Source organism: Carassius gibelio, chromosome A24 (genome assembly GCF_023724105.1).
Source record: "Carassius gibelio isolate Cgi1373 ecotype wild population from Czech Republic chromosome A24, carGib1.2-hapl.c, whole genome shotgun sequence".
Taxonomy (NCBI): Eukaryota; Metazoa; Chordata; class Actinopteri; order Cypriniformes; family Cyprinidae; genus Carassius; species Carassius gibelio.
In genome coordinates, this window is record NC_068394.1 from 6,703,885 (window position 1) to 6,728,040 (window position 24,156).

At 36.5% G+C, this 24,156-nt stretch overlaps 1 protein-coding gene across 13 annotated transcripts in view; it reads left to right on the plus strand.

Moving 5' to 3' along the window:
- LOC127946009 (TRAF2 and NCK-interacting protein kinase) overlaps positions 1-22,435 on the plus strand; it is a 50,552-nt gene extending 28,117 nt beyond the window's left edge. The window contains exons 14-33 of one of the 13 annotated variants that reach the window (XM_052542277.1): positions 584-670; positions 1,050-1,238; positions 2,203-2,562; positions 4,308-4,472; positions 4,552-4,797; positions 7,665-7,774; positions 8,101-8,219; positions 8,308-8,405; positions 10,786-10,967; positions 12,188-12,296; positions 12,627-12,773; positions 13,543-13,639; positions 13,728-13,904; positions 14,066-14,209; positions 14,325-14,459; positions 14,820-14,920; positions 15,181-15,330; positions 16,894-17,053; positions 18,940-19,079; positions 20,278-22,435. In XM_052542277.1, coding sequence (XP_052398237.1) covers positions 584-670; positions 1,050-1,238; positions 2,203-2,562; positions 4,308-4,472; positions 4,552-4,797; positions 7,665-7,774; positions 8,101-8,219; positions 8,308-8,405; positions 10,786-10,967; positions 12,188-12,296; positions 12,627-12,773; positions 13,543-13,639; positions 13,728-13,904; positions 14,066-14,209; positions 14,325-14,459; positions 14,820-14,920; positions 15,181-15,330; positions 16,894-17,053; positions 18,940-19,079; positions 20,278-20,361 — 3,000 coding nt within the window. In that variant the 3' untranslated portion in view covers positions 20,362-22,435. The remainder of the gene's footprint in view (positions 1-583; positions 671-1,049; positions 1,239-2,202; positions 2,563-4,307; positions 4,473-4,551; positions 4,798-7,664; positions 7,775-8,100; positions 8,220-8,307; positions 8,406-10,785; positions 10,968-12,187; positions 12,297-12,626; positions 12,774-13,542; positions 13,640-13,727; positions 13,905-14,065; positions 14,210-14,324; positions 14,460-14,819; positions 14,921-15,180; positions 15,331-16,893; positions 17,054-18,939; positions 19,080-20,277) is intronic. The other 12 variants (XM_052542278.1, XM_052542279.1, XM_052542286.1 and 9 more) reach the window with 12 other exon arrangements.
- The last annotated feature ends 1,721 nt before the right edge of the window (positions 22,436-24,156 follow it).

Genomic DNA, 24,156 nt, shown 5'->3' on the forward strand with positions numbered 1-24,156 from the left:
TTTTAGCTATTCTGAAATTTAATTTAAATTAGACATGCCCCCTTCCCTCAAAACTCCGCCCTTTAAAATTACTGGTGAAACAGCTGTAATCATAGATGAAGCCGATCTCACTGTTTTTATGCAGGCATTTTTTTGCATTTTGTAATGATCCTCTAAGACCAGTGTGATATTTTGGGACACCTAATTCTGTGCTGTACCTATCACACTTTTTTTGTCATTTTGAAAAAATGGTTTTAATACAAACCAACTTAATTTTAATTAATTTTTCTTTGGGGTGACATTCCCCTGGAGCAGTATGCGGTTAATTGCCCTGCTTCAGGAAAGTAGGGTCCTAAGTGACTCCCTAGTGCATGGATGGCTCATTCCACAGTTTGAACCAGTGACCTTTGGGTACTGAGCTCATCACGCATAAGGCCACATGGGATCTAGGCAGGGTAGCAAGTTATTATCAAGGTTTCTTACCTTTAGATTTGCTTGATTAATCTTTCATTCTTTCATTTTTAACCTCTTTGAAGGCCCTGCCATCTCTTTATCTTCTCTCTCTTTCTCACTCTTGTTCTGATGCACTGTGCTATGGGGTTAGGAATATATCCGCCGGCAGTTAGAAGAAGAACAAAGGCAGCTGGAGATTCTTCAACAGCAGCTTCTCCAAGAACAAGCTCTTCTCCTGGTAAACTATCATTTCGACTTCCACCTTGCACTTTGTTTCTTTTTCATCTACTGCGCTCATGCCAGCTGCCTGTCCCTTCTGCGATGAGTATCGATTGTGTGAATTGATCTGGGGCGTTTGGGATTCGTGGCAGCTCTGTTTGTTATTGCTCAGTTCTCTGGGAAATTAGATTCAGGATCCACGGCCATCAGGCCATCGATTGGATTAGCTTATAGAGCTGTCGAGTTTGAAGTTCTTTCAAACTTCTGATAGCCTTCAGTTATTTTCAGGAATACAAAAGTCCAAATCTGTTAGCATTATTTTGTCTCGTGGTCATCTGCTCCATATGTGCCTCAAATCTTGCTCTTTTCACCTCATTCTGGTTCTTCGGTGTGTCTAGGAATACAAACGGAAGCAGATAGAGGAGCAGCGGCAGGCTGAGAGGTTACAGCGACAGCTGCAGCAGGAAAGGGCCTACCTGGTCTCACTGCAGCAACAGCAACAAGAGCCACGACCTGCAGACAAAAAACAACTATACCACTACAAAGAATCCGTTAACCCCAGTGACAAACCGGCCTGGGCCAAAGAGGTACAGAAAGATCTGGTTAGGGCTCTTACATGATTAGTACTATCTAGGGTTGGGTGAAAGGATCTTTTCAATCTTCCTTTAAACAATACCAGTATTTATCCATAAAATCCTGAATGTGAGTTCAACTGTGTACTACTGAAATAATTGCGAAAAATGTCTTTCTTTCAGGGCAGCATGCAAAAACCTACAACACACCGCACATGGTCCAATTCATGAACCAATGTCTTCTTTTTAATGAATCCGAAAATTACGCCGCATTAAAGTAGGCCGATTCACAAAATAAACATCCCCTATGATTTAGTTCTTTAGTGATTCAAGACGCATTAGAAAAGCCTGAATAACAAAGCAAATGATTCTTATGTGTTGGTTCTTTTTAATGAAACAAAACTTAGATTCTGTAAACAAGTGATATGGTTCTTTTTAGTGAATCAAAAATATACACCACATTAGTATAGCCTGATTTATGACAAATTACTTGTTAAATTGGTTCTTTTAATGAATCAGTCAGAAAGGTGAGCTACTGTTAGTTTGAATCTGAAACATTACCCTGTATAATTTACAGCATTGTAAGTAAGCAAAATGAACAGTATAATTGAAATAAATCCAAATTACTTCGAATCGAATCAAATTTAACACTGAATCAAGAGCTTATGAATCAGAATCAAATTGAATCAGGAATCTGTATTGATACCCAGTCCTAGTGCTCATTATCAAGAATCTCCAATCACTGATTGCAGACATTATATGTCAATTATCTAATTTGCCCTTGCTAATGGCCTTATTTGATCAAATTCTTCAGCTTTGGTGCCCACATATGATGATTCTCACTTCCTGTAAATAACTTATCCGTTAGTTTCAGAATCCACTGGATGATGTTTGATTCTCACACTCTGAAGCGGCCTCCCCTGTCTTCAGTTTTGTGGGCCATAATCTGAATGGTTTTATTGTGCTTATCTGAATACAGGTGATGGATAGAGCTCAGAGTAACTCTCCTCGAATCCCTCCCAAGAAGCACCATTCTTTTAACAGTCCTGGAGAAAAACGTGTTGGCCAACTCCTTCCTCTTGAAAAGAGCTCCTCTAATCAGCCCACGAGGCCCCCCTCCTACCCAGCAGCCTCCCACCAGAAAGAAATGGAGCTGGTCGAGCCTCCTCCCAGGATAATCAGTGGGCCAAACGTTCCTAGAATCCGTCTGTCTTGCGAGCCAGATCCATCCCAGCTGGCCAGGATGGTCCAGCAGCATCTTGAACAAGATTTGCGGGCCCGCAGTCCCGGACACTCCAGCAAAGGGGCTGAAAACGAGAGAGACTTAAACGTCTCAAAGGTCTGCCTCCGCTAGCATGACTTATTCATGTCTCCTTTTTCACCATGACCTAGACGCCTACCAATCCGCTCATGGAACGTATTCAAAGAATTAATGCTGGAAAAATACCTTTTTTCCAAATTTCTATCGGGGCATTTGGATGATCTCTTTTGGAATGCCTTGTTTCTCTTTTCCTCTGGTTCTCTGGGTGAAAGTATTCCTGAGGTTCTGTCTCCCAGTTGGTTTGGTGGATTTTCTTCTCACAGCTTCCGCTCTCGCTGTTGTCTTGTTCTAATTTTCTGTCACTTTCTCTTTGATCTCACCTATCGCTCCTCATTACAGAAAGCTAATGACTGAGGAGCATGGGATTGTTGGGCTAAAATGAGAGAGGTTTGGATGTGTTGGGGCACAAAATCTTTAGACCAGTGATTCTTAATCTTTGACATTTATCAAAATGTATATTTGAAGACCAAGATATTTTTGATGCTTTTATTATAATGTCAAAGCTGCTAATTTTCATTTAAGTTTTATTTACAGAAAACTAGAATTGGCAAAATGTTAAAATAAAATCAGTATAATTAAAATCATTACATTCCATAATCCCAGTATCTGAATGGTCATGTTTACAAATCTTTTTTTATTACCAATGTACAAATACAGTTTTTAAATGTATTTTACTATACCCAATATAATATCATAGCTTCAAAAAAAAAAAAAAAATTAAAACAAGAAATATGTTCACACATAGATTTTATTTTTATTTTTTGCCATTTTAGGTAATTTTAAACCTTGTTTTTGCCAATTTTTGAAATTTTTAACTCCTCTTGCCAGCCCAGTTGGAAGTTTGCTGAGGCCTCTTAGTGGGTCCTGGCCCTGTTTGAGAACCACTTTTTTTTTTACTTTTTTGATAAAATTACGTAGACACATTGATTACAGTAATAAAAGGGGTGTTGTTTAGGGGTCATGTGTTACTTGAAGGCACAGATTGTGCTCTGAAGATAGTGTGTCATTTCAGATCCAAACATCCCTCCATTCTTAGAGAAGAAATACACATGGTTTTCTCACTAATGAGTCTTTCTGTCCCATTGGTCACCTGACTTTAACGATGGCCATAAGTGATTATTTTCTTGTCTAAAAAAATGCTTGTGAATGGTGCATGCGAGTTTTGAGGCTTGTTGTTTGAATTTGAAAATGCACAGCATCTCCTTTAACTCCTTTAACATACTGGACATAATCGACTTAATGTTTCCTTTCTGTTTTTAACCTGATGATATTTCTTTTTCTGTAGTTGGGTTGTATGTTTCATCTTTGCTTATTGAGTCATTTGAGGTCTGCAGAAGTGACTAAATGATCATCTTCAGTTAAGCCAAGGGTCTAAAAATATCTAAAAGGTCTCGTAATGAGGCCGTCTCCAAGTTTGATTTTTACTATGGTAAATTAGTATGTTGTGCAACCCTTGTGTATATCCTACAGCAGGGGTCACCAAACTCGGTCCTGTCCTGCAGAGTTTAGCTTTAACCCTAATCAAACAAACCTGAATCAGCTAATCAGGGTCTTACCTTGTATACGTCATACTTCCAGGCAGGTGTGTTGGGGAAAGTTGGAGCTAAACTTTGCAGAAAACCGACCCTTTGGTGACCCCTGTCCTACAGTGTCACTTGTCAGCCACTTTACTTGTTTCGCAGTCCATTCTGACTCTCAAGCAAAGGGGAAACCGATTGATTGTGAAGAGTTGCATGGACACTAACATCCTCTCTGTCTGTCAGGTTGAGGAACGCTCCAAGCTGAACCGCCAGAGCTCTCCGGCTCTCCAGAACAAAGTGGCCAATCGTATTTCTGATCCCTCCCTGCCTCCCCGCTCAGAGTCCTTCAGCAGTGGAGGCATACAGCAGGCCCGGACGCCTCCCATGCACCGCCCGGTAGAGCCTCAGGTACTTCCTGACCTCCCGATCTGTCTAAAGAGTGACAGATGTGTTGTGAAATACACTGACCTCAGAGTTCTCCTTTCAGATGGCGCACCTGGTTTCTGTAAAGTCCCATGGCTCTTCCATGACAGGATCCCAGTCGCTGCATGATCAGTCCTCTCAGGGCGTCTCAGCCTTCCAAGAGGGTATGTCACCTCACCGACCTCCAATGCCTCGGCAGAACTCTGACCCCACGTCAGAAACCCCGGCCCCACCACCTCGCATCTCCAGCCGAGACGACAAGTTTGACCACAGCTCTTGGCTGAGACAGGAAAATGATGTCCCTCCAAAGGTGATGATCTGGGATAAAATGTGTTGTCCTTATATTTTAATGACATAAATAGTATTTAATTTGGAGTCGTGGTTTTCAACTGGTGGATCACAAGTTTTTTCTGATTCATAATATGTAACTGACCATATAAGTTAAGACCACTTAATAATAGCCATGATATTTTTTTTCTATTCTGTTTCAATTTTTTGTCAAAGGCTGTGCATCCTATAAACTCTACAAAATTTTGGCACAAATTTATTTGTCACTTTGTCGAGCCTAGCCTAGTCAAACTCATTCTTAAACCTCTAAATATAACTATACAAAGTGTAAGAAATATGACTCGCACTACATTAAATAGGGATTCATTTGAAACAAAGGTTTAATTATTTAATTTTTTTCTGTCATAATCATTCATCTCATTTAAATAATTATTAGCACAGTTTAATGTCAGTGTTTTATTTTATTTACTATTTATATACTATTGTACAATTAACAATCTTAATACTGTATTGGATTGTAATTTGATGTCAAAGGTTAAATCTTTTTCTTGAACCAAAACTGGTTGAGATCCAATGCTATAGAGTGCAATTCATTCATAAATGTGTTCGGTACGAGGCTTTCGGTTCGGTACACGGTACGCATTATGTATACCGAACAGTTCATTGGACTAATTAAAGGGGGGGGTGAAATGCTTGTTTTCACTCAATATCCTGTTAATCTTGAGTACCTATAGAGTAGTACTGCTTCCTTCATAACTCCAAAAAGTCTTTAGTTTTATTATATTCATGAGAGAAAGATAGTCTGTACCGATTTTTCCCGGAAAAACACGACCGGCTGGAGGCGTGACGTGTGGGCGGAGCTAAAGAATCACGAGCGCGAGTAGGCTTTTGAGTTGAGAGCATGTGGAAGCTGTGACACAGATCCAGAGGCTGAAATTTAACAAGAGCAGCATCAGCAACAACGTTTCTATGTGGTATGTACTGAAACTGTATATATTTGCTTAGCGGTTTTGGAAAATGACTAAGTTCCACTTTGTCGTCTTTTTTTTTTTTTTTTTTTTTTAAGCTGTAAGATGTGGAAAGTGCAGTTTGATGACAACATCGCATGTTGTTTACTTGATGTGCTAACGCGCCGATAGCTAAGTTAACAACACAGAGATATTTGAAGCAGTTTTACTCACCACCTGCGGTTCCAACACATGATCGTGACCCTTTTTCGTTGGGACTGCATTATCCTTAAGAAATAAACGATGTGCAAATCCGGCGTCAAACTGGGCCTTGTTTGTAAAAAAGGCATCTTCGAAATGCAGGGAACAAACACAAACACTTGCATAACTCCGTTGATGCTCTGTAAAAATAAACTCCATCCACTGGTCCCTTAATGCTGTTACTCCTTTGGTAATCTGTGCAGGGTTGTCTTGCCCTGGCAACCAAAAACACGCGACGCTCTCGCACTGATCAGGCTGTGCTCAGCCTCTCAGTGCTGTGCTATACGGGAGCGCGCGCTCTTCCGGCAGAAGTGCCCTAGGACCCATATGAGGAAATTCCGCTCCATCTAACGTCACACAGACCCATACTCGAAAAAAACTTTCAGAAACTTGACAAACCGGAAGGAGTATTTTTGGAACAGAAATACTCCTTCAAACGTACAACTTAATTTTTGAAACTTTGTCCATGTTTAGCATGGGAATCCAACTCTTTAACAGTGTAAAAAACTCAGTATGCATGAAATAGCATTTCACCCCCCCCTTTAATTATATTTGGAAAAAAAAAGAGAAATATAATGATATGCGTTCAACAAGGTAGCCCAATAACCCAAACGACGTAACAGGCAACGCCCCTGACACCCCTGAAGAAGAAAAAAACACCCACTTATGTTTATGTTAGGCTACTCAGTCAGGCACTCGCTCACTCAGCGCCCGCTGAAGGCTCGCTGCAAAATGGCCAATGCGTTTAACAGACCAGAAATAGAAGATCCTCCAATAAACAACAGGTCTCGTGTTTGGGTGCACTTTGGATTCCCTTTAAGCTATAATGGTGATGGCAAGAGAGTGGTGGATAAAAAACAACGGTATGTCGCATCTGCTAAATGACAATAGGGTACACCAGCGGGAATAATTGAAACATGTCAACTCATTTACGCCGACATCACCTTATTATGTCAGTATCTGGGAAAAGACGAAAAAAAGAAGAAACCTACACGCAACAAACTATCCCTGCAGCATTTAGACTGACATTTCCAACTGATTCAAACAGGGCAAAAGACATTGCGGCGATTGGTAGGCTTCATTTACGTTATAGCCGCGGATATGAGACCTTACTATTTACCATTCATTCTGTCATCACCATTATAGCTTACAGGGAATCCAAAGTGCACTCAAATACCAGACCTGTTGCTAAGCATCGATGACATGCTCTCTCCATGAGACGCAGAAATTTCAGCAAAGGATAAATGGATTTGCAGCTCTAAAAATCGCTTACAGTAGCTCTGCTACTAAATTTATTTCAAAATTGCAATCCATATGCAACTATGATCAGCTGTTCCTTCATTTGGCTGAGCTTTCAACGTTGTTACGGGAAAGGATGAAGCTGATTGATTAGTTCTTGTCACATGACCCGCGGTGCGCTTGCGGCATTCTGAAAAGTTGAGATGTTTTTACATTTTGCTGTATCTAAAACGTACCGAACCGAACCGTGACATCAGTGTATCGTACCGAACCATGAATTTTATATATATAATATATATATATTTTTTTTCAGTGTATCGTACCGAACCGTGAATTTTATATATATAATATATATATTTTTTTTTTTTTTGCATTTTTTCTTATGCAGCAATTTTTTTAATCTACACAAAGTAACATTTTCACATGTGTTACCATGGTTCAGGTGCCTCAAAGGACTACTTCCATTTCCCCTGCGCTGGTGAGAAAAAATTCTCCAGGGAATGGACCGGGTGGACTGGGACCAAGAACCGGAGCACATCTGATTCGAGCCAGGTATTTTACACTTTTTATTAAATTGTCTTTATTTTAAAATAATTTTAATATAAATAATTAAAATCCTTTTTATTATTTTTACTCGCAATAAAATAATATAGAGCTTGACAAAATATGTAAAAAAAAAAAAAAAGTAAATTAAAACACATTTACGCACACATAAATATATTTTTTGTATATAATTATACTATCATTTTTATATATATAATATAAGATTTTATTTTCTTTTTTTGTGGCTTCCTGTTATTTCATCTAGTAATTTGGTTGCTAGTAGTAAGTGAATAAGAAATGACAGTCTCCTTCCTTGTGTCCTACCGTTGGCACAGTAACCCAGACCTGCGGATTCCCATGGAGTCGGCTCTCCAGATAGCCAGCAGTGGGAGTTCTTCCAGTTCTAGCACGCCCAGCTCTCAGGGCGGCTCCAGCGAGAGAAATAGGGTGGGAGGTGAGAGAGCCTCTGCAATATTCTCTCAGTCTGAGCACCTGAACTAGAGCTCCGCACACTGAGTCTTGACGTTCGACTGTCTCCACAGGCTCCGGTAATCCTGAGGGATCCCCAGCAGTGTCCCAAGAATCCAAGACTAAAACCCAAGAGGAGAACAGGGAGGTGACCAGACCTAGCCGACCAGCGGTGAGAAACACATTTCCCAGAATCCACTGAGATCACAGTATAACTGTATAAATGTTTCAGCTCTCACAGGGCTGGTTTCTGAGACCAGGATAAGCCTAAAATGAAAACATCTAACCCTAAACTAACTTCTTTTTAAGATCTGCACAGTTGTTGATGTTCTTTCTCAACATGATGTCAACCATCAATTGAATACCCCATTAAATAAAAAATAGGGTTTTGTGGCTTTCAGTTAATATCTTTTAGCTTTTAACACCTATATGTGAGATGTGTTTTATAAAATGTTCAAGTCCTTCAATATGCTCCACCTATGTCAATGCAGTGATTTCATGGGGTCTTTACTATATCACAAGTAAATCAAGTCTCATTAGAGCTAACCTACACATAACCTTTCCATAACCTTTAGCTAGCTTAGATGTGTAGATATTCTCACTTGGCTCGAAGTTGAAAAGTTTGTGTGTCGCTTTGTGTTACTAACCATTTCCTCATTTAACATTTTGTCTAATCCGCTCAAATGTTCCTCCATGCGTGGTTCTGTTGTCAATTCTCTTTCTCCAGAGTTATAAGAAAGCCGTAGCTGAGGTTAGTGACATCTCCTCACTTCATGTTCATGCTCCACAGATTTAAGCACTCGTTCGTTGTCTGTCTCATCTATTTCTGTCACACACCCTCTCGTCTTCAATCGTTCTCTCATCAATATTTCACGCCATCTCTCATTCCTTAACTCCCCAACAATCTTTTTTGTCTGTCGCTCTCTTTCACAGCTTCAGACGCCGTCTCAGTCACCATCGTTAGCTGCACATTTCTCCATCGCACCAATTTGTTACATTCGTTCACAGTGTCAGGAATCCTTGACAACGTTTCAGTTTTCACAGTTACCTAGACAACATCTGTCTTAGGCCATGGAAAGGGGATTTTGTTTAGAACTAAGGTTTAGGGGTCAAAGAAGGGCCTTGCATTTATTTAACACAATTTAATCAGCAGACCTTTTATTTCATTCAACGTGAATTATATTTACTTAAAATCTTTTGGCAAGCAGTTATTACGTAAATTGATGCAGAAAGTCAGTGTGAGCTGTAAAGCACTACGAAATTCTGTGTAGAATATTCATTCATAGAATATTTTTTGCGTAAATTGTCGCAATATAGTCATTGTGAGCGGACAAGCCATTCGCAATTGTGAAAATGTTTTCTATGTGTTGCATCAACCTAAGATGAGCAAATGAGCTTGTTTAAATAGTTTCGTAAACTATTCTTTCGTAAATTATGTTCAGATCAGTGTGAGCAGATGATCAATAAACTAATTTCTGTGTGAGTTATTTGTATTTTCTGTGTTTTACGAATATAGTCACATTCTGTTTAATCCATCAGTTTTCGTGAGAATTTAGCGAACAGTTTATTGAAGAAATTCAGCATGTTACATCAGACACAAAATCGTTTTGGTTTTAGTTCAAATTTTTCACAAACAGTTTTTTCGCAAAGTGTGCGGAAAGACATTTTCGTCAACTGACACCCAGGTGGTCGACAGTATGACATATTAAATGTACTGTACTTCTGTTCCTCACAACTTTTTAATTTGTATCAATTATGATGCGATTATGTTTTAAGCATAAAAAAGACAAGATTGTGTCGTTGAACATAAAATTGCATTTCACTCTAGATTGTTCACAGCACCTCACTCCAGGTGTTCGGTTGTAAATTTAATTAAAAAATGGAAATTCACATCTCATTAAAGCATCAGTGTTTAAATATAAGAGCTATATAAGATAAATATAAGATTTGACTTCGGGTTTCTCAATGACGTTTTCTTTCTATCTGGCTGCCTGGTGGCTTGTCAACAGGAGGAGCTGGTAAGACAGAACCAGAGCAGGAACTACTGATTCCTGCTAACCTTCTGCATGCAGGGCACAGGCCTCAGGAACGAACCCTAGTTCTGCTTCAGTTATTCAATGTTCTGGTCTATTATTTCTCTGACTCTTGCACGTGATGGTTTATACAGTTGTGCATCATTCTTTGAAATGATGGCGGATGTTTTTATCCCACTTTCAGAGTTGATTTCTAAAACTTTATAAAATATTCCAGTTAATTTACATATCTGTGATGTATTGCCCATGTTTTTGTTCCCGGAAAATTCTTCGGTGCCATTTATGTGACCTAAATGTGCAAAACGAAGTTTATTGTCATGATTTCATCCATTTACAGATAACTTGCTCTAGTGTATACTCTTTGCAGGCTTAAAACATGAAATGCTGTTCACATTTTACTGAATTAATTGTTCACTATGGAGACGTAATCAAGCAGATCAAGGCATGAAAGAAATCTTACACATCATCTTTGTGTCCATCTCTCCCTTCTGACCTGACCTGTCATCCCCTGCCCTAAAGGACCTCACTGCTTTGGCCAAAGAACTCCGTGAGCTGCGACCCAATGAGGAAAACAACCGGCCTCCCAGGAAAGTGACGGATTATTCCTCGTCCAGTGAGGAATCAGACAGCAGTGAGGAGGAGGATGGAGAAGGCGGTGCTCATGATGGAACCGTGCCAGTTAGTGATATTCCACGCATTATGTGAGTGTTTTCACAAATTAAAAATCTTGATTTTTTTTTTTTTTTCTGTGGCTTTTAGTCTGCCAGATCATTTTATTTTATTACTTGAATAAATGATAAATAGTATTATACATGTCTCTAATTGGATTTTTTTATATTTTCAGTTTATTAAAATTTTAGTACGTTTTCATAATTGTATGTGGTATTGTTGCTTTTATTCTTTTTTCATACATATTTCAATTTTTTTAGTAAGTTTAGTACTTCAACTTCAACTAACTTGGATTCAGCAACATTTCTCATTTTTGTTTGTTAGAATTTTTTCACCTAATACTTATATTTTATTTTAGATTTATTAAAAAAAAGTTTTAATCAAATTATTTTGTATTTGAATACTTACTTCTCATTATAAATACTGTGCTGCCTATTATATTTATAAAGTAGTACGTGAAACATGTAACAAACTTTTTTTTTTTTGTATAAATTAATGTTTGCACATTATCATATCAGGTTTAATATTAAATATCAGCAAGTGGTATTCATTTGTAATCGTAGTAATAAATAAGGTTCTTTAAATTTTATGCAAATGCATTTTTAATGTACATTCACGTAAGAAAAATGTTTAACTTTTGGGAGTCTTAACAAATGATCAGAAAGAAGTCAAAGATCAAAGATTATAGAACTATTGCAGGTCCATGTACATTGCATTCATTCGTGTCAAGCCATTTGTTAGTCTTGTTGTTTGATGCGAGCGAGATTAAATGTATTTGCAATGGAGGACCATTATTCTGTTGCACAAAATGTATTTATTCATTTTTTTTAAAATGCAAAAGGTACCATTTTCTCATGTTTCTGTTTTAAATATTAAATTAAAAAAAGAATGAACGGAACATACACAAACCATTATACTGTATAGATGGTATTATGTATAAGGTAAATATATCAGGTAAAATCAAGCGCATTGTATTGTGGGATACAGTACCCATAGCAGAATGCATAGTGCTACGTTTGCCAAATGTAGTAGGTTATTAGTATCTATACATGCAGAAAATTTGTGTACCGTACACTGTTTAAATACTATGTACTGCAGAAATAGTTTATATAGCATATTAGTATTGAAAATAGATGCATTGTCAGCTAAATAATTTAAACAGAAAAGTTCAATTGTGTTGGTAATTAAGATGTCTTATAGAAAGCTTCGTCATTTATAGAATCATTTATATTTTTCCCTATTCTTCTAACAGGCCTTCTGATGTCCAGGGTGGCACTGACTCATTGGTCAACCAGGAGGATTCTCATGCCAGTGATCCATTTGGCAAAAATTCACAAGACAGCACCCTGATGATGCGGGAGGTAGGTGCACCTACCTAGACAGGTTCCTTTCCCGGATTGCAAAAACTCCTACACTCATTCCTCTAGTGTCACAGTTTTATTTCTCTTTAAGTTTACCAGCTCATGTTTGTTTTTGCCTTGGTTAAGCCTTATTTTATTGGGTTATATTTTGTTGTTTCTTTCACCTCTTTTGCTTCTGAATTCTCCATCAAAATCTCTGATCGAGCTCGCTGCACACTTGCTGACAGAGACACGCTCTGTGCGTTTCCCAAATATCTCTGTAAGATGGCTTAGCCGCGCAACGGGCCTGCAGTAGTGTAGCCCTACACCTCTCTCTGTTCCTCTCTGCAGACGTTTGGGGAAAGAAAGCTCGGTCATGCCGAGAGCAATGGTTTCCCTGGTAACTCCAATCTGCCTGATCTAGTGCAGCAAAGCCACTCGCCTGGCGAGGGCCCTGGGAGGCTTTCTAGTGGGCTGGACCTGGACTCTGTGGCTAAAGTAGGTGATAGACAAGCCTGTTAGAGCCACTCTGCACTCCAACCCTCAAATTTCTAACCCGATCTCCATTCGAATCAAATGCACCTTTTTATCTGGCTGTAGATTCACAGAAGCCCAGATCTCTTCATAACTCCCATTGCTTTTCTTGGTTTTACCTTTTTTTATGTTTGGTTCTTATTTATTCTGTTTACTTTATTTACTATCATTTTAAAATTAATTTCGAACATTTTTTTTTTTTTTTTTACATTTTAACTTAGGACAGCATACAGTCAATAATAAGTTTTCTTCCCTTTTGCCCCAATTTTCCTTCTTGTAAGTGCCCTGATTTTATGCTCTGATTGCAAATAATAAAAATAATCAGTATTTTTTATATATATATTTTTTTATAAACTTTTCAAAAAATAATTTTAACAAAATGAATTAAAACAAATGTACTATATATATATATATATATATATATATATATATATATATATATATACATACTCACACGTATATTATTAATTTTTTTCTTTTTTTTTCTTTTTCTAACACACACATACATATATATATGTGTGTGTGTGTGTGTGTGTTAGAAAACAACACAAAATACTGGTTGCAGAAAAGACTTGCAGTGCTTGCTTTTCCTGGACTGTACTAACTGAAGACAAAACTTGCTTCATACTATAAATGCTTCAATTTGCTGGCTGCCTACATCAGTTAATAGAAAAGGCAATTTGTATGATATGTAGATGCTTTTTTTCTCTCACATCCTAATTCTCCACATTAGCAGTTTGGGATGGGGAGCGGATCCAAAGCCTCCTTCACTGCTTTCGTGGACCCACGAGTGTATCAGACAGAGGACGACGAGGACAACCCTACCTCAGGTGACTAATTTCCCTCTTATCCTCCTTGTCCATTGAAATAGAGCCGGTGCTGGAAAATAATGATTTTGACATTGGTTTGGACATGCAGCTCATTTTGCAGATGAACTCCTACAACAGGAACAGGAACAAGCTCGACTAAATGAGGCTAGGAAAATATCTGTGGTTAATGTCAATCCCACCAATATCCGGCCACACAGCGACACACCGGAGATCCGCAAATACAAGAAGCGCTTCAACTCTGAGATCCTGTGTGCGGCACTATGGGGTGAGTCGAAACTCAAGCTGGTTTACAGAGCCTTTTCTGACTTTGTACTCAACAGCTATTAGAATATTCCTAAATGAAAGTAGCATAGATGCCTTCATATCACTTCAGATCCATATTATAATCTACAAATCGTTTTTTTCCACATTGTTTGTTTGCTGTAGGAGTGAATCTGTTGGTGGGAACAGAAAATGGACTGATGTTACTAGATCGCAGCGGACAGGGCAAAGTCTACAATCTGATCAACCGCAGGCGCTTTCAGCAGATGGAAGTTCTGGAGGGACTCAATGTCCTGGTGACCATATCAGGTGAGTTCATCATCAGTGGTCTGTACAAAGATCTGGTTTATGTTGTTGGTTTTGTTAGATCTGTGTGTTATCTTTTTATAACGAGTGGTGCATGCGTCCTCCTTCTCTTATGCAGGAAAAAAGAATAAACTGAGGGTCTACTATCTGTCATGGCTTAGAAACAGGATACTTCACAATGACCCTGAGGTAGAAAAAAAACAAGGGTGGATTACTGTTGGTGACCTGGAGGGTTGTGTCCATTATAAAGTCGGTATGTCCTTTGGTCTATTTGGCCAAATAATTTTTTTAATGCCTAATTAACTACATAAAAAATATCTAAATATATAGTGACTAATGGGTTTTTATTATTATTTTATTATTTATTATTGTAAACATAGTTGAATATCAAATACATGAGGTGTGTGTGTGTGTGTGTGTGTGTGTGTGTATATATATATATATATATACATATATATACATATTAATGTTATTATTAATGTTTTTATTTCACTTTTTTTTATATTTTATGTATGACAAATATCTATATTTATTTCGAGAAAGATATAGATAAATAGAGAATATGGTTTCTTAAAAACTAGTAATATTTTTACCTGTCTTTGTTATTTAACAGTCAAATATGAGAGGATTAAGTTCTTGGTGATTGCATTGAAGAATGCAGTGGAGATTTATGCCTGGGCTCCCAAACCCTACCACAAATTCATGGCTTTCAAGGTGAGACAGATGTTCGGTCCAGGGAAACCCCCTTTACCCCCTTTAAAAAAGAGCATTTGTGTGTTCATTTTAAATAAACTGCATTACTTCATGAGAAAATAGGCCTTAGAACCTAACTTGGCAGGGCAAAAAAAAATTTGCAAATTAAGTAGCTATTTTGGTCCTTCTGTGCTATGATTGTGTCAGAGAACACCTGCACAAAGAATATTTCTTTGGCAATATATCATGCTTTCAATGTCTCTTTTTCTGTCTCTCCAAAGTCTTTCACAGATCTTCAGCACAAGCCTCTGCTCGTGGACCTGACAGTGGAAGAGGGTCAGAGGTTAAAGGTTATCTACGGCTCCAGCGTTGGTTTTCATGTGATAGATGTGGACACTGGGAATCCGTACGATATCTACATTCCGTCCCACGTAAGTGATGACAGGCCGAGCGGAGGCAGCTCTCCCCTCCTTACCCTGATCCTAAGGGACTTTAAATAGGACGACTCCTCTCCGGGGACACTGCGAGGCACTGTAGTGTTGATGTCTGTATCACATATGTGCCTTTTAATTACAGACAAGGGTCCAAATTTAACACTAAAACCAAAAGCAAGTAAAACCTGGCTTTGATGAGAAAAATAAAATTCTTCCAAGTTGGGTGGTAACTTTTTAAGGACTGTATATGTATGTGTGTGTATAGTTAAATAGTTATTTATTTAATTATACATACATATATATATATATATATATATATATATATATATATATATATATATATATATATATATATATATATATATATATATATATATATATATATATATACATATATATATATATATATATATATATATATATATATATATATATATATATATATATATATACATTTGTAAATCGCTTTGGATCAAAGCGTCTGCTAAATGAATAAATGTAAATATATACAGTATGTGTGTGTATATATATATATATATATATATATATATATATATATATATATATATATATATATAGTAACCAATTGACTTTTAACATTTTCCACACAAAAAAATCATACGTTTCTATATTTTATTATAATAAATGTATCTTATTAACTTTTAATTAGCTTATTAAAGTACATTGAAGGTATACATTTTGTGCATTTATCCAAAAATGTATATAAAGAAAAATGTCTAAAATATGCATTACCTGTCAGAAGTTTGGAATAATTAAGAACTTTTATTGTTTTTGAAATGTCTCTTATGCTCACCAAGGCTGCATTTATTTGATAAAAAAAAAAGAAATAAAAACGGTGTAAAAAAAAAAAAAATACAATTGTGAAATATACAATTTCGATTTCTATTTTAATATATATTATTAAAATGCTAATAACTGCTAAAAGCTGAACTTATAACAACAATAACTTCAGGAAATCACAATACTATGTGTTTTTACGTTAAAAATTTTTTTTAGCTGTATTTCTTTATGCAAAATTTATTTTAAATATAAATAAGAATAAATACATTAAATATATATTAGTAATAAAAACAATTCAAAATGTAGTTTAATGATCTTACATTAAATGTTCTGTGTGCAGTATGGTTTTGAAGTTGACTTAAACAATTTCATTACACTGCATGATATTATTGCTCTAGCCTTACCAAGTGTGATAGAAAAGTATCTCTACTTTAAGAAGAAAACATGTCCCCGATCTCCGACCTTTGACAAACCAAACACCTACATGAACCAAAGTAGCAAAATCGTTCCAATGCCCCATAGTAGTCCATTAGCAGGGCGCTTTTGGGCTCCGGCATCGAGTGGTCAAGCAGAGGGCAGGAGTCTCGATTGTTGCAGCAGTTTCTCGAAGGGAGAAGCTCTGGCCACCCACAGCACGAGACATGACTGACCGGGCTGCCCGGGGAGGGGGGGAGAGCGACACCTAGTGGGGAATGTTTTGCACTACGGCTCGTTTTTGTCACCCCCAAGGCTCATCTGCGCCCACCCCTCCCTTCTCAGATTCAGGGCAGTGTTACCCCTCACGCCATTGTGGTGCTTCCCAAGACTGACGGCATGGAGATGCTTCTGTGTTATGAAGATGAGGGAGTCTATGTGAACACATACGGCAGAATCACTAAAGACGTGGTGCTCCAGTGGGGAGAGATGCCCACCTCTGTTGGTAGGTTATAGTTGTTTATTTCACACAAAACGCTCCTGTTCTCCTTCTAGAGCCCTGATGGCGTTCCCGACACCCCTCTGAATCTGAATCGCTCCTCTCACACAAACACGCATGTCTTTGTCCACTCAATAACTCTGTCTATCTTTTCTGTCTCTCATTTAACTGCCCCACTTCACCCCACCCCGGCCCACCTACACTAAACCCTGACAGAGAGTGAAATGTTTGTGTATGTCTAGCACATCTTGTGCACTGTTTTGTTAACCCAGTATTGTATTCTTTGTTTGTAATAACAATTAAATAATTTCCTTTATGAGCAAAAGCCCAAGAAATGGCCAAGATTTGACCTTGGATCCTATTTTGTTTCATAACATACTTGGGTGAATCTCACAAAACATGTCTGGGTCATATTCCACCTTAACATCAGAATAAAGAACATTTTAAGCCCATTTAAGGACTGTTTTGCTATTATCGTTTACAGGTGCAATTGGAAAAATGTGTTTTTGGCTTTTCTTATTTTAATGTGAAATGCGATCTGTTTCTTGGTTTATACAAAACTAAATATTTTCTAGTCTTTGCTTTAAGAAAATTGTTAGAGTCTGTTTTAAGACATTACAATGTTTTGTTATTGTCATTTAAATATGCATATGCAAATAGAAAGTTTTAGAAGTCCTAAAATTTGCTCTTTTTTTTATTTATTTTTTTTATGCAAAACTATTTTTTTTCCTTTTTGATTTTGGGGTGCAATGTGACCGGTATTCATAAGATTTACTTAAAACTATATATTTTTTCTACTAATTTTTTCAATTGATTCTGATTGAAGAAAATTATTAGATCCGTTTTTAGGACCCTTGAGATTGCTTGCATTCTCATGTCCTTATACAATTGGACAGATGTGTTTAATCATCATCAAAAAAATACTTTCACGATGCAAAAAATCTAGGTCTTAAAATATGCTTGATTTTTCTTCATGCAAGAATATAATTTATAAGATAATTTCCAATGTTTTCTCTTGATTTTGGGGTGGAACGTGACCTGTTTTCATTAGATTTACCCAAAATGTAAATTTTCTATATATATATATATATATATATATATATATATATATATATATATACATGCATACATACACACACACACACACACACACTTTACCAGGACAAAGAGACCATCATCAGTTTCAGTGTAATTATTGTTGTCATTTTAGATGTTAATTATAGTGTCTTTTAACTCTTGCTTTACAACAATCATGCATCAGATATTGTGCCATGTGTCTCTTAAATTAATTTCCAGCTTTAATGTTTGTTTGTATATGTGTTTTCATCTCTCATCAGTGATGAATGTTAATGTTATAATTTACATGTCTTTGGGTTCAGATGTAGACCAGCAGCCGCCCACACCCTCAGTTCTGAACAAATTAATGTTTCAGCCAAATTATGTTCAACTCTTCAGTGATTCTGCACTCATAACCAAGTCAAATTCATAACATTTTCTATGCAAGATATCAGCAGAAAAAGAAAGTCAAAACAACCAGATCATTATTATCTCTATGAAGGGCTCTAAATCTGCCACAGAAAATCCTCTGAGAAAGTTCATGTTAGTTCATTAGGATCCAAAGAACATGGCAAAAGCATAATTTACTGGTACTTAAATAATGATTTTAATACGTGATGCTCAGAAACTGCTGCAATAATGACCTCCTGATGTGGGGTGGCTTTGGCAGGCTTGTTTTCATTGGATCTGGGCTAGTTTGGAGTTGCTGTTGGACGTCAGAAGTCGTTGAGGAACGGGGTGTTCTGATGACATACTGCATTTGGTTCAAGTGCTCTCCTATCACGTTTTCTTTTTTTGTCATTTCTATCTATTTGCTTCCCCTTCCCGTTCTGCAGCCTACATCCACTCCAGCCAGATCATGGGCTGGGGAGAGAAAGCCATTGAGATCCGCTCCGTGGAAACGGGACACCTCGATGGAGTTTTCATGCACAAGCGAGCACAGCGACTGAAGTTCCTTTCGGAAAGAAACGATAAAGTATGTTACCACGAACTTGATATTTTTTTTTCTCTAATTTTCTTTTTTTTACAATTAACAATATTTAAAAATGAAACACTTCATCTTTTTTAATTATGCTAGTCTTTATATGGGTGAATGACACAATGCTCATTTTATTGTATTATTTATTTAATTGAATTACTTTTCTCTCTTTTTTTTGGTACAGTTAACAGTATTTAAAATGTAAACACTTCACCTTTAAATTATGTGAGTCTTTATGAGTCAGTGACAAGATGCTCATTTTGCTTAATTTATTCATTATTTCAGTACTTTAATTTTTTCTAATATTTTACAATATTTAATAAACGCTTCTAGAATCTTATATTTTTTATTTATATAATATTCATTATTTAAAAATCTTTAAATTTTTTTTTTTTTTTTTACCTTGAATGCTTGAGACTTTTTTGAAAATAATGATCTAGATATGTGCATTCACATAACGTTGTAATGTAATTAACATTTAAAATCCCAAATAATTTAAGGAAAGTGTTAAGTTTTTCTTGATTTTTATACTACCATGACACGAAACATTTTAGCTGCTATAGTATCATTGATATTCTGTTAGAATTTTATTCATATTTCAAATTAGTTCTTATTTTTATATTTAACACTTGATTTTAAAGTTGTTGTTTTTTTCTCATTTTATTAGAGATAGTACATCAAGTTTAAAAAATGAGAAATATTGCCTTGACAACGAAGTAAAACATTTAATGCATGAAAGTAAGCCTGAATGGAAACTGAAAGTAGTCAGTCACCTAAGGCACTAAATTGTAACGGTTTGGTCATTTGAATGTGAATAATAGTCAATATAATAAAGTCTACCGTATTTTTCGCACTATAAGGCACACTTAAAAGCCTTTAATTTTCTCAAAAAATGACAGTGCACCTTATGATCCGGAGCGCCTTATATATGGATTAAGGCGCTCTGTCAAAATGTTGGCATTCCCTTTAGCACAGCTCCATCTAGTGGATGCATAACGCAAACCCAGTCAAACGTTTGACTGCAGTATCTACTATTCGATGCGCTTTATAATCCGGTGCGCACTATATATGAAAACAGTTCTAAAATAGGTCAATCATTGAAGGTGCGCCTTATAATCCGGTGTGTCTTATAGTGCAGAAAATATGGTATTCCTCCATGTGGACTTTTATTTATTAATTTTTTTTTTTTTTGCAGGTGTTCTTTGCCTCAGTCAGATCAGGAGGCAGCAGCCAAGTTTTCTTCATGACCTTGAACAGAAATTCCATGATGAATTGGTAATTCATCCCTGCCCTTCCCTGCATTGTATCTGTGGACCTTTTCTACTTTATTGAAAAGTGTGAAAAACTGAAAGACAGGAAAATCTAGGTGCGCTGGATAATCTGGCAAAAAGACCAAACCTTACTGGGACCTTGTCAAAAGAGTCAATAGACGAACCCAAAATCCTCACATCCCCTCCACCAAAAATGGGCGCCAGACAAGAAAAAACAGCGCTCTGCATTCTTTTTTATGGCTCTTTCATTAACATGCGTGGGGTTCTGGTGTTTTTGTCTTTAAAAATCTGTATCTAGATTCTTCTGGAGGTCAAGACTGGAAATATGGGGAATAAGGCCCACAGAGTAGAGTGAATATTTGTACTGTTAAGACACTTTTTGACAATTTATCACGGTTGCGCTGAACGTCAGTAAACCTCTCTTGTGGGATGAATCCACTGAGGCTGGTTCGTGTGATCAACGCTTATTCTTTTTTTATGTTTCAGCTTGGAATGCACACAGATGTTTGTGTCATGTGGATATCACTCTAATGTCTGACATTTAAGACTTGTATGATACTTCGCCACATTATGTTGGAGCAGACACACTTTTGGGCTGTCCACAGAATGCCTTAAATATGAATTCGCAAAGCTGCTCGTTTTTATTTTTTAAGTCCATGATATATCAATGTTCATGCATATTTCTGTAAGGAAAGGAAAATGCTACTTTTTTGGATGGAAATTGATGCCTGCTGATATGGACGTATAATGGAAATATAAATGATCCTGAATATTCATACTGTGCATTCCTAGTTTTAGCCCAAAGCTCTATAGTATTCACATTTGGAGCCTGTGGTTTGGCACTGTTCTCCTTGTGCTCAGGGAGATGGTGCTGTAGATCTTTTTTCATTCATTTTCATTGTCTTCACAAATTATGTTATGGGTATTTTGACAATTAAAAGGATAGTTCACTCTAAAATTAAAATTGTTTTCTTATATACTCACCCTCATGTTGTTCCGAAACCGTATGATCTTCATTCCTTCTTCTGACCAAAAGCTGTCAAGCTCCAAAACAGACAAAAAACATCATAAAAGTAGTCAATGTGCACTGCACTATATTTCTAGTTTCTGAAGCCATGCGATGTTTTGTGTGAGGATCAGGCTCAAAAAAGTTGTTGAAAATCCTACTTGATAAATCTGGTCACAAATAACTTAGACAATAAGGTGAGTCATTTTTTGGGTGAGTTATTCCTTTAACTGTTTTTACCGGCCCTGTGAGAACATGCATTTCCACATGGATTGGACAAGATTCATTGGTTTTCTTTGAGGATGCTGCAGAGATTATTCTTGAATCACAGTGCTAAGAAAGCATCTGAATACTTCAACTGATTGGTAAATACTACAGAGCTTTCTATTGAAACATAAAAAAGGACGTTAAGATTCTGTTTAGAGCATCACTGTTTCTTTGTAAAAGTGTGTGTATGTGAATGAATGATAAAATGTAATGCTTTCCACCAATGATACAAAAAAGTAGATATGTTACCGTTAACATACCAGCAATCTCAATTGTTTTTCATATCAGGAGTAATGTGTTTTTAGGATAAGAGTGTGCTGCAGTTTTGTATCTTTTGTTTGTTTTCTCTTGACTTTCAGTAAAGTGCAATAAAGGCAAAGGGAATAGAGCCTGGTGAGTCGATTGCTCACCACTCCTTAAGATGAATCTTCAGCTGTTTCTAGAGGGACGTTCACTACCACCTTCTGTAAATATCCAGTCCTGCCTCCAAATCTAATGCATAGGAACTGTGAGGATGTGACCGAATAATGTAAGATCCACCTCCTCCTCCTCTGTGTGAATCACATGAATCAGTGAACGAAGGGTAGTGTTTCGTGAGTAGAGCTTCCTTTTAGGCTACCTCGTTTCTGTTCACCTGTTGGACCGGTTCAGTTTTCTGTGTGGGTAATGATTCTTGATGCTGTAAATCAAACCTTTGTAAGTGACACAATGAGAGGTGTCGTTCCATGTAGATTCAGAGGTGATTTGAGTGTAGAGTGCCAGATAGAAATATTCCGAAATGGATGCTTTAATAAATAAATAAATAAAAAGTCTTGGTGCAGTGTCTTGTGCAACAGCCAAATCAAGCCTGTCGATTTCCTATTTGGGTGATTCTTCAATTAGGGCAACTTTTTCAGTATACCCAAGGATGATTTTAAAAGGAAAATATATAAAAAATAAAAAAAAGTTTTTAATCCAATACTACTCTCATCAACACCATGCCAAGAATCACATTTTCTGATTTTTACTTTAGATTATTGTGATTTTTTTTTTTTTTTTTTTTTGACCAAGCACACAACTATCACATTATTTCAAATTCCACTTGAAAGTTTAAAAAATACCGTTTATATATTGTAATTTATATGAAACCGTTAAATGCCATTGCATTTTTAGGATTGCATACAATCATAAATGCATTGAAGACCTTCCAGATGATGTGGCATTTTATTCAAATAGGTGGAATCATGAAATAACAGTCTTTTACATACTTTAATATATTTTCTTTTATAGTTCTGTAAAGGCAAAAGAGTGTGAAATTCACTTGACACAGGATCTTTTGAGGCTTCATGTTTTTGTCCATCTAACTGTAAACTGAGAGCGTGTGTGTGAAGTACTTTTTTGATCTTCCCATTCATTTTTTCAACACAAATGTGAAGTCGGTTGATTTCTTCATCTCTCATGCACCACCTTCAGAGGTGGAAAGACTTTTGATGTGTGCTTGACATGTTCTTTTTTAATATGGACATTAACACCTTTATATTCAGGCCGAGTGAGTTGTTTAATTTCTGTATTTCTCTTATTTTTCGTGTATTAAACTTTGAGATTTATAGCTCAATCGATCATTCTGGGTATTGGCAGTTTTTTTTTTTTTTTTTTTTCCAGTGTGTGTGTGATTAAACATAGCATTTTTGTGCCCATGAAACCACCAGTTAAAGACGTAAAACAGGCATTTTGACACTAAAATGAGAAATGGTGAGGTTTCAGGATTACAATCTCTCTGTTATATCTGAAGCTGCAACTGGGCGCATACACAAAATATGCAGGATGTAGTCATTTATAAATAGATTTTTAAGGCTATTAAACTAGAGATTTGTTCCAAATAGAACTTTAAATGTAGCCTAGACTCTTAAGAGATGGTGATCTCATCTAATCTGTGCCTAGTCCATGTAGTTGGTGTTATATTTTATTGCTTACAATTTATTAAATCAAACAACAAAGTCACTCAAGTCCCCTTTTTGTGTCATCCATGAAGGAGCTGAATCTTCGAAACCGAATATTTAACGGTCGCAAAACTTTTTACAATCCAGTTTTCTAGACATTCTAATGAGTTTTATTTATCATTTTGTACAGTGCTTTACCTAATTGTATTTAGAAAGCAGCAGTATTATTGCCGTTTCTTTTTTAAGGGATTGTTTTCTTTGGATGTATTCTGGATTAGTTTGACAGAACTATGAAATCTATATTATAATTTCAGAGATGCTTTAATATTAGTTTTTTTTAATTATAAATTGTTGGATTTGTTGCCTTATTTTAATGCAGTATTGCTCAGTAATAAATTCACCCCTGATAACTGCAAAAATGTTTTTTTAATATAGGGTTGTTTGAGGATCTATTCTAGTCTTTTTAATCAATATTCAACATGTTTATGCAAAGAGGAAAATCACAGAGAGAAGACTGCATATCAGATGATGGTAAAGCAGGTTGGTGGATAAATCTAGAAAAGTTATTAGCAATAATGAGCATTACTGATTTTGTCAGTCTTCATGTTAGA